The 10616-nt window shown below is 45.2% G+C and overlaps 1 protein-coding gene across 1 annotated transcript; it reads left to right on the top strand.

Moving 5' to 3' along the window:
- Positions 1–533: 533 nt before the first annotated feature.
- Positions 534–8806, top strand: ACTR5 (ARP5 actin-related protein 5 homolog (yeast); the record flags this gene model as incomplete). The annotated part of the gene is made up of 8 exons (XM_010131197.1): positions 534–763; positions 1606–1775; positions 2572–2789; positions 3107–3289; positions 5665–5787; positions 6311–6450; positions 7019–7151; positions 8569–8806. Coding segments are annotated over 8 exons (1435 nt in total), but the record flags the coding sequence as incomplete, so codon positions are not given.
- Between the last annotated feature and the right edge of the window lie 1810 nt (positions 8807–10616).

The following is a 10616-nucleotide window of genomic DNA, read 5'->3' as shown; positions in this document are numbered from 1 at the left end:
GCAGTGTCTTGTCAGGCTGATGCATGCAGCATCAGTTTCTGAGAGGACGTTAAAGGTTACTGGTGTTGTGTGGTGCTCAGTGACTGCTTGTTTTGTGTACCCAGCTGAGGAGAGAGTTGCTCCGCAGACCGTGAAGCCTTTTGCCTGTGTGAAATCTGTTTGAAAGCTTTACCTCGAGCTGAACTAAACTGAACTTCCACCAGTTCTCGCTCGCATTTCGCCTCCTCATTGCCTAGATTTTGGTTACTTAGTTTTGTAATAATTCATACATGCTTTTAAAAATCCACTCTCCTCCACCCTTAGGAGATTATTCTTTGGCTGAATTAACTTTGGAAGCCCTGCTGTAAATACTGCTTTTTTGCCTCCTTAAGCACCAGATATAATTTAATTTACGGGGTTAATAGCCAGCACATAGAGTGCTTTCTCTTTGCTGGTTTGGAAGAGTTCTTACTGATGTTCAAAACAAGAAGCAAGGGTTAATATCCCGGGATTTTCCCTTCATACCTGTATTATTTTTCTTTTCTCTCTTACAGGGTTGTGTTGATCATCCAATTGTTTTGACAGAAGCAGTGTGCAATCCTCTGTATTCGAGACAAATGATGTCAGAGCTCCTCTTCGAGTGTTACCAAGTGCCAAAAGTGTCCTACGGCGTAGACAGCTTGTACAGTTTTTACCACAACAAAAGGCAGAACTGGCCCTGCAGCGGTTTGGTTATATCTTCAGGTTATCAGTGTACGCACATTTTACCAGTCTTAGAAGGCAGGTGAGTTCTCGGTGTGTTTGGTGCGGTGCAGCCTCTCTTGGGCAGTCACTGACTATTCAGTGGTGCAAATACCCGTTCCCCTGCGTTCAGCATTCCAGCTCCTGCAGGTCTGGATTTATACTGATGAGTTCAAGCTAGGTCTGCAGATTTTGCCAAGTTCTGTTGAATTTTGAGTTGGAGAAGTGGTACTATCTTTGTATGTGTTGTATTTTGGGTTAGTCTTTGCGCGCAGATCTGTCCTCTTAAAACAGAAGGGGATATCTGCCCCAAGTAGGATCAGGCATTAAAACACGTTAGGCTTTAAAGCAGCTTTGGGGGAAAAAAAATGTGCTCTGCCATTCTTGAGGCTTTTATTATTCTGATTATGCTGCTACATTGCTCTAAGTTTTTGGTTTTCTTTTTTCTTTTTTTTTTTTTGAATCCTTGCTGTGGGAAATGGCTTTATTATATCTGTTGGATGCTTCAGATTTTCAAGGGTTACACCTGGCCAGCTGTAAAATGTTACAGAAGTTAAAGGAACTACTTTTATCTCTACAAACCATCACTTCTCTTCTTAAAATAGAACATTTCCTTGCTGTATCCAAAATTATGGAGTGTTTGGGTTTTTTTTAAAGCAGGACAGAGTCTTTCAGAAAGGGCCTGCAATAAACAGAGCAGTACTTCTGCTTGGTGCCTGAGGAAAGGAGGTGTGTTAGACTGGTAACTGAAGTATTTATCTGTGAATATTCATCTCTCTGCTTGACTGTAACAGAAATTAAATAATACTGGGCAAAGCAGGAGGTCTGGTTTCTGCTGAACTCGGGGATCTCTCCAGTCTCAGCTGTGTCTTTTTGCATTTACAGGCTGGATGCTAAAAACTGCAAGCGAATAAATCTCGGCGGGTGTCAGGCAGCTGTCTATCTCCAGCGCCTCCTTCAGCTGAAGTACCCAGGACACTTCGCTGCCATCACTCTCAGTCGCATGGAGGAGATCCTGCACGAGCATAGCTACATTGCAGAGGACTATATCGAAGGTAAAACCAGCTGCAGGTTACCACTCGGCAACGTTCGGCCAAACTTCATTTGGTCCCCTGTAGCCCTTGTTCTCCAGCTGGCTGGCATTCTGGCAGGAATACTACTATTTTGCTTTCTTTATAGCTGTCCTGCTGTAATCTACCTCTTGGGAAATGCTTGACAACAGTTTTGGATTTAATATTAAGATAGAAACAAAATTAAATTAAAAAATCTGTATATTCAAGTTTCTCTGTGAATAAAAATTCGGTTTATTTCAGAGGAAAAGAAATGAAAATGAGTTTATTGGTTACTTCCAGCAAAACATTAAATTGGGTAGGATGATTTCTGCTTCTGGCCTTGTTTCTTATCTGCCTTAAGGCTTCCAGAATTGCAGAGGACACTTCTCATGACTTCTTGTGAGTTAAAGAAGTCTTAAAATTCCTGTGGTAATTGTTGTTTGAAGTAGTGGCTGAAGAAAAGTGTTTTTTGTAATTTGTCGCTTACCAGGGAGCCTGCCAGAGCCCTTAGAAACGGGTGAGAACACTCCCTTGCCTTAGGAAGAGAGTAGAGACATTTGTGTGTGCTTCCTGCTCGTTAGTACTTTGTGTTTCCTGGGGAACAGAGCACTAAGGACCACGTGCACTGAGGATGTCACTGCGAGGTGGTGCTCAGAGGGGCAGGTGCCAAGAGGTGACAGTCCTAGGCTGGACAGTTGTTACCTTCTCTCTTCCAAGTCTGAATTTAGGGTGGAGTGTGTACAATGTATGAATCGTTTTCATCCTGGCAGAACAGTGACTTTGCTTTTAAAACATGCAGAGCTGCAGAAGTGGCGGTGCCCAGAGTACTACGAGAACAACATGCACAAGATGCAGCTGCCTTTCTCAAACAAGCTGCTGGGAAGCACTCTGACATCTGAGGAAAAGCAGGAGAGGCGGCAGCAGCAGTTACGTCGACTTCAAGAACTCAACGCACGTCGTCGAGAGGAGAAGCTGCAGCTCGACCAAGAGAGGCTGGACAGGTTACTGTACGTACAGGTAATCACGGCAGGGTTTGCTGGGTGATCTTTTGCGAGGAGGGCCGGCTGCCCTTGGGGCTTTATTAAGAAATCTTGCTTCACTGTAAAAAAGCTACAACTGTCCTGTGTGTTTTCTTATAGGAACCTTTTAAGGTAAAGCTTTAAGATAAAAGGGAGAGATTACTGATGCAGGGAACGCTGCCAGGTTCTGTACTTCTCTGAAATGTTTTGAACGCTGCCAAAGTGCTCACATCTAGTCACGAAGGCAGAGTGCCTGTACACATGGAGTTGACTACCCTGTGGTGTTGATCACAACTAACTCTGATCCCTCCGTAGGAACTTTTAGAAGATGGTCAGATGGATCAGTTCCACAAAGCTTTGGTGGAGCTGAACATGGACTCTGCCGAGGAACTTCAGTCTTACATCAACAAGTTGAGTCTGTCTGTTGAACAGACAAAGCAGAAAATCCTACAGGCAGAAGTCAACATTGAAGTGGATGTTGTGGACAGCAAGCCAGAGGTATAACGTTTTCACCAAGTTAATTCTCTTATCTCTGAGAGAATTCAGTTTCTGTGTTTGAAATTGTGCCCTTTCAGACTTTTATTGACGGATTAAGCTTTTCCTTTAACACGCTGCAACTCACTGTTAACTTGGTAACTGCTTCTGTCTTTTTGAGCTTTCCTGTGCAGCTACAGAAAAGGAGGGGTTTGATTTTATAGATTTTGATTTATAGGTTGTAAATCATAGAATCATCTGGTTGGAAGAGACCTGTAAGATCATCAGACCCAACTGTTCACCCTGCGCTGACAGGGTCATGCAGCAGCTAATACGATGAATTTTTTTTCAATCTTTAAACCAACCTCTAACTCTGCTTTTTGCATTAATTTTGGTGAAATAAATGGGCCTGGTGTGGTTTGTTTTTTTTTTTTTCAGTGTCTGGTAATGAAATGAGATTGAGTTTTGAGTACTTAGACCTCAAGTGGTTATAATCCTAAGACAACCAACCTGAAATACCAGGAGCCTTCTATTAAAGATACAGAAGAACACGTCAACCTTTTTCCTAAAAACAGTTTGTTTTCCTTTCTGTTCTTCCCTTTCAGGTGCCGAGAACTGTACAATTAACACTTTGCCTTAATTCTGCTTATCTTTTTTTTTTTGGTGCAATTAAGCAGCATGTTTTGTTTTGTTTACTTAACAATGGAAGATTAATTGCTACACTTGATTGTTGGAGTTGTCTTGAAGATGAGAAGCTTATTTGTCTGCTTCGCCCAGCACATAGCAGCTGCTTCCAAGAGATGGTCTAAAGCTGTTTGTACACTTGTAATCGCCTTTGAAGACACGTCAGATCGAGCTTTTTTAGTCATATCAGTCTTTGGTCAGGAAAAGGTAGAGGAAGACAGAAAACTGAGGCGTAGGGGAGATTAGTGCCAGATGTAGGAGTTCTTGTGTCTTCTGTGGAACTTGAGATGCAGCCTAAACTAGCAGGCAAGCCAGTGTCTTCTGGGTGTTATGTTTTTCCTATCCTTACCAGTAAAGCTTGGGTGAGAATCCAGATAACTCTGTTTGGGTGAAATTGAGGTAGGGGATGGGCTTACCCATTGTGGTGGTGAATCTTTATGCTTTCTGTCAAAAGAAATTGTTCTGGAGAAAGATACCTGAAAGACTGTCAGCTTCTTGTGATTTTGCTCAGTGGTTGTGCCTAAGTTCCAACATGCTGGAGTTCCAACGTGGCCGTCCTGGGCCCCACGCTCCTCTTCCTTGCCAGTTGTAGCCTCCGACCTTGGAATGAATCCACAAGCCTTTTGGTCTGGTCTGTGTTTTTTGAGGGCACCTCCAACTATCACCGAGTCCATCAGTGAAGACAGGCCAGCCCTCCATGGCCCTGTGAAGGACTCTAAAGGCTGATTATGGTGTCCTAGGTCTGTGCCAAGTCTTCAGCTGAGCTGTGTTTCCTTCTGTCGCTGATTTTTGATTTTTTTTTTTTTAAGACCTAAAAAGAAATGGATTTAGCAAAGCAGAAGTGTTGGAGATAAATTCAGGTGACTGCTGTTTGTTTGCTGTATAGTAAACACCGCTTAAACTTCCCTTTGGGTAATTGCTTGGGTTTTGAGTGGATTTAAGCTAGAACTTTGAGAATGTTCCTGTGATGTAGCTGTATCTCACCCTGCTACTGCCTGCTCCACATTGTGACACACATTTCACGTTGACAATAACAAACCCAAATCTTTAGCAACAAAATCCTAAAGGTAACATTGTAACACAAAAATAACAGAGATAATTAAAACCTGCTTCTGCTTCCCAGCAGAAGTACTCAGGGATTTTGAGTGATGCTTTCCACTAGGAAGGAGCTTTGGGAGCACCCTCAGATCTGTGTAAAGTATAAAGGGTTTTGGTAAAACCCTGTGTGCAAATGCTGGGTGGCTGAAGCTGTCAAAATGGTGCGGTTCTTTGTAGCTAGCAAATATATGTTTTCCACCCCCCACAAGCAAGACAGAGAATTTAATAGTAGTTACAGAGCATTTAGAGGTGCTGCAAGTTTTAACCCAGTTAAAAAGCCAATTAAGTAAGTTTTAGTACGCTCAGGACATGGCTGGCTGGGATCCTGGCAGCCAACCTCTTGACAAAGGTCTTTAAATTCTGAGCTGGCATTGAGATAAATTTATTGAAAGTGTTTGATTTTTATGCTCTGAGTGAATGTCTGTCTTAGCTTCTGCATTGTTCACCCTTTTGATTTTTTTCTTCAGTGCTGGAGAACAGTATAGATGGATTTAGACCCCTTAAAAAATTGAGATGGGAGGAAATTGGTGTTGAATTTTCCAAACGTGCCACCAGATTTGAAGTTGTACATGTGCCCAGCACAGTGAGCTGACTTCCTGTAACATCTCTATTTCCAGACTCCCGATTTGGATCCGTTGGGCAGTGAACAGTCGCTGGAGGATGTGGAAAGTATTAACGAGTTTGAACCTTTATTTGCTGAGGAACAGCCTGAAGCAGAGAAGCCTGTTGCTGCAGTGCAGGTTTGATTTCTGTATTGATACTCCATGTCAGGGGTTGCTGCCTCCTGGTTGTCCAGGTCTGCTGATGGTTCTCCAAAGGCAAACATCATCTGCCTGCTCTTGGAAGAAATGCTTAAACTATCTGAACAGGACGTTGGTAGAGAAGTCCTTGCCATCTTAGCTGATGGTTTAGGACATGAGTAGACCACTTGGCTCTCTCTGCAGGCAGTGCCTGCTGTAGCAGCACCTTGTTATTAGGGAAAAAAATACCCTGCTAGAGTTTTTTCTGTGTGACCCACAGCCACATCCCAGTGGACACAGCTTTCAACTTGAGAGATTGGGTGGCACCAAACAGAAGAAAGCGTAGGAAAAGGCCAGCTTCCTTGGCCTTTTGCAAGCTGTTATATCGCAGCCCTTTCTCTAGGACAACGTTATGATCTGGGGGGTTTTTTTGTACATAATTGTTTGGAAACTTAGCTTATTCTAGAATATTACCATTCTTTAACAGAATTTCCCTCTACCTTTCAATCTCATCTTTTTAAAGCCCGTGTTTAACCTGGCAGAGTACCACCAGCTTTTCCTTGGCACTGAAAGAATCAGGGCTCCAGAGATTGTTTTCCAGCCTTCCCTGATAGGAGAAGACCAGGCTGGTATAGCAGAAACCATGCAGTATGTGCTGGAGAGGTGAGTCTGCAGAGCTACCTGGTGCTTGCATCAGACATGCTCGTCTCGTTTGATCCCAACCTTTGCAGACCTGGTTACTGACCAGTGATTTGAGGAAGTATGTTTGAATAGTTCTTTATGGTGGGGTTGAGCACTGCAGGTTAGACATGTCTTCCTGTTCTGAGAACCACACGTAACTCTGCTTGTCGTGTCAGTGGTCTCCAGACTTTTTTGATCAATTACATCGGTAAAAACATTTTGAGCACTCACTCCTCCAATATATGTATATTTATAAATCACAGGTACTACTGACCTAATATATTATGTGCATTTTAAAATGTACGCAAAACTAGAAATTAAAAAAGGATGAGGTAAAGGTGAAATAAACACTATATAAATTTAATGGTAGCAAAAAATACCTTCTTCCACACCCCAGTAGATCGTCCTGCACAGACCCCGCTTTGGAGACCCCTTTATAAGAGGAAAACAAACCCCTGCAAATACCCGTCCCATGAAACACGGAGCTGGCAGCCTCCCTCATAGGAGAGATGTCCTTGAGAAAGACTGCAGCTGTCTTGGTTCTTTGTAGGTATCCAAGGGAACAACAAGCTGTTCTTGTCCAGAATGTTTTCCTCACTGGTGGAAACACAATGTACCCTGGGCTGAAGGCCAGAGTCCAGAAGGAACTCCTCGAAATGAGGCCATTCCTGTCGTCTTTTCAGGTACGTGTTTGTGTGAACAGCCGGTTCATCTGTGCCCAAAGATAATGCGGGATGGGAGCAGTACGGAGCGGGTGTCCTTAGAGCATGGAGGTGCTTTATGACAAGACACTGCAAACACCTTTTTTGACCCAAGATGATAAAGGTTAAGCAGAGATGGAGTTGCTCTTTCTGAAGATGTTGGAGAGAGTAGGGTGGATGCCTTGGGAAAGGAGAACCTGCTCCAGCTAAGGGACTGTGCGCACTCAAGAAGGTTTGGCTGGAAGTTTGCAGATTAAAGTCTTCGGATTGGGACAGTTACTATGTGGAACCATTGACCTTTGTTAGGAGTTGGGAAAAACCGTGCTCACTTCAAAACTGAAGTCCAGTTGAACAAACTTCAGTTTGTTACACGTAATGGCTCTGGGACAGCAGTAGAAGAGAGTCAGTATCTTGCAAACCTGTGATCCTTTGCAGCTTTTTGAGCAGCAAGCGCCATACAAGCTGGGTGAGTCCCGGCGTTTGCCATGTGTTCTGTAAGGAGGCTTGCAAGAGTGTCCCTTGCTGTTCTGAAACCACCTTGTCTCCTCAAATATCTCTTCTTGAATAGAAAATCAGGTTATAAACTGTGGAGAGGAAAAACAATCAGTGAAAATATGATCTTGTGATTCCCCAACCCTTGTTTTGTGCAGTTCGTCATACGTAGCTCTGAGCCAGGTGACTGACACATGCTTAGTTACAGCCGTGTGCTCGGTAGTTGTAGGAAGGATGTTGCTGGCCAAGTTTTGAGTGTGTGACTGGTGTCTTTGGGAAGGAAATGAGTGTGTTTTCATCTGCTTTTAGTGTTGCTGCTTGTAACTGAGTGAGAGCTTCCTTCTTTCCGTTAAAATAGGGGCCATAGTGTGGTCCTGTCGGAAATCTATCACCTCACAGGTATCACACATGAGATTTAGATGGTGTCTAGACTGGCAAGCCCATGGCTGAACCAGCAGCTCATGCTGCAGTGGTAACAGTAGTTTAACTGGAAGTCTGAATCTGCACCAGTGGAAAGAGCACACGTGGATCTTTCCCATGTACTGTGATTTCTCAGCCTGCGATATTCCTGCCTGCTACCTCAAGCAGGGAGGAGGTTTTGCTGGAGTGCTTGATATGTGTTTTGCAATACCACTAGCACTGGCTTCTGCTGTGAGGGCTGTTGGTTGTATATGTGATAGACCCATGTGCTTTCTCAACCTGTGGAGACAGAGCAGGCTCATGGAGAATTGGTCTCAAGGTGAAAAGAAACTTCAAATCCATTCCAAATGTTATTCTTCCCCAAAGGCTGAATAATGAGCTCAAAATTCTGAAATTCTGTGATTTGTGTCGTATCACTGTAATCAGGATAAAAAGGGCTTTTCTCTCCTGGTGTGAATTGATGTTGTTCTGTTTTCCTTCTGTCCAGGTGCACCTTGCTTCCAGTCCTGTTCTGGATGCCTGGTATGGGGCCAGGGACTGGGCAGTGGAGTATATGGCCCGTGAGGAGGGCTGGATAACCAGAAAAGACTATGAAGAAAAGGGGGGAGAATACCTCAAGGAACACTGTGCTTCCAATGTCTATGTCCCCATTCGCCTTCCAAAGCAGGTGCCAAGGACCACAGAGGCGCTGGCGCCGAGCAGAGCGCTGACATCCAGCACCGCCTGTGAGCAGGCATAGCACCAGCCTCGTCACACACCCTCGGTGAGAGGGAACAGTGCAGGGAGGAGGAGAGTTACTGGTGTGCAGTGGGAGCTGTGTGCCGAGTGCCGGCCTTGGTCTGGCCTTGCTGGCTGCTCAGAGCATCAAGTGCCTCATCCAGTCCCTGGAACGAGGAGGATGAGCTCAGTGCTGCTCCTGCATAGCACACGAGTGTCACCAGCAAGGAGGGACACCACAGAAGTGCATTCCAGAGAAAATTCCATCTGATAAACTCTATAGTGAGACTCAGGGGGCTTTGAGAGTGTAAGTTTCACAGCCTTTTTTTTATTTAATGCAAATGTACAGGTTTTATACTGCTTTTGTTGCATGATCCGGAAGGCGGATCAAAGCTTGTCTCAAGTGAGCTGGCCCAGCAGGCGTCTCCCTGGCTCGTCCCAGCCAGCCTTTGTCAGGACAGTTCTGCTGCTGCCGGAGGGGCTGAGCACTGCCTTTCCTCCTGAGGCCTCCTGCACTCTCACCATGTTTGATTCCCTTTCTGCTACACACCTTCTGCCAAACCACTGCCGAATCAGCCGTGGGATTTCAGACACTTCTCATCTTAACTGATGTCAGTAATACCGATGTCTTGGCTGAGGCTGCAGACTGGTCACGCAGAGTGCAGGCCAGCTCTAAAGGCAGAACCCTCCACAAAGCACAGCCCAGGACTGCCCAGTCTTGCCCAGTCCTTCAAGTGGTTTTACAGGGGTGGCGGCTGGGCAGGGCAGCTCTCAGCTGGTGGGGTTTTTTATCAGAAGTTGGTTTAGCAATAAAACAACCTTTTTGCTTTATCACTAACTTGCATGTTTCAGTGATTCGAGCTCTCTAAAGAGTACAGCAATAAGGATGTATTTGATTGGCTGTACCTTGCTGAAAAACGCAGGTTTGCAGCCAGGCCCCTGTCCTGCTGCATAACATCCTCTGCCTTAAATCTGGCCGGGGATCCCCTTCTCGCACCAAACCACTTGCTGCTGCTTTCCCAAAAGAGTAATCAGTGCTAACTGAAATAACCAGTGCTGAAAAATCAGAACAAAAAGAATAATCAGTGCTGAACTGAAACCTAAGCAGACGCCAGCAGTTTGGCAAGAGCTGTAAACCATTAGGCTGGAACAGGTAAGACTGGGGGGAAACACCCAGACCAGAGCTGGAATGAAGAAGGGGAAGAGGTGGTGGCTTCTTGTCCCTAGGGGCTGCAGAGCATCGAGACAAGTTGTCATCTGGCAGATTCGAAACAAAGCACACAAGATTGCTGGAGTGAGGAGTTCTTGGATTCAAGAAGCATTACCCAGATCAACGATGTAGAAAGAAAATCTGCTATTGCACGTGGAGGCCTCGTATGCATGGAGGTCCTGCAGCTGCGCGTTCCTCAGCTAGCGGCTGAGAGAAGCAGTGTTGCAGATCTGCTCTCTTACAGGGTTCCTGCAGCACCCCAGGCTGTCGCTCTTGGGTGGGATACGGGTGTTGGTGGACCTTTGGCCTGGTGCTGACAGGCTGTTGGGCAGGCGAGAAGGATGTTTGCTGCTTCAGGTCACCTTGGGTGTGGAAGACTGGTCCTATCCCTGGCTACCTGAAGGCGTGCGGATATTTGGGCCCGTTACTGCAATTCTCTGCGTGGTAAAGAATGTGGAAAAACCTGCTGTGCTGAAACACCGTGCAAAGTTACACCATGCACAGTTACACCCCAGCAAAGTGTGTTTTCTGATCTCAGTTCGTACCAGTGGCCTAGAGCAGAGCGTATGGTGTCCTGGAGCTATCTGACCCCTTTCTAACACACCTTG

The sequence above is a fragment of the Buceros rhinoceros genome, unplaced genomic scaffold (assembly GCF_000710305.1).
Source record: "Buceros rhinoceros silvestris isolate BGI_N320 unplaced genomic scaffold, ASM71030v1 scaffold24602, whole genome shotgun sequence".
Taxonomy (NCBI): Eukaryota; Metazoa; Chordata; class Aves; order Bucerotiformes; family Bucerotidae; genus Buceros; species Buceros rhinoceros.
Note: the sequence above shows the minus strand (reverse complement) of the source record. Positions and strands in the feature narration are given on the sequence as shown.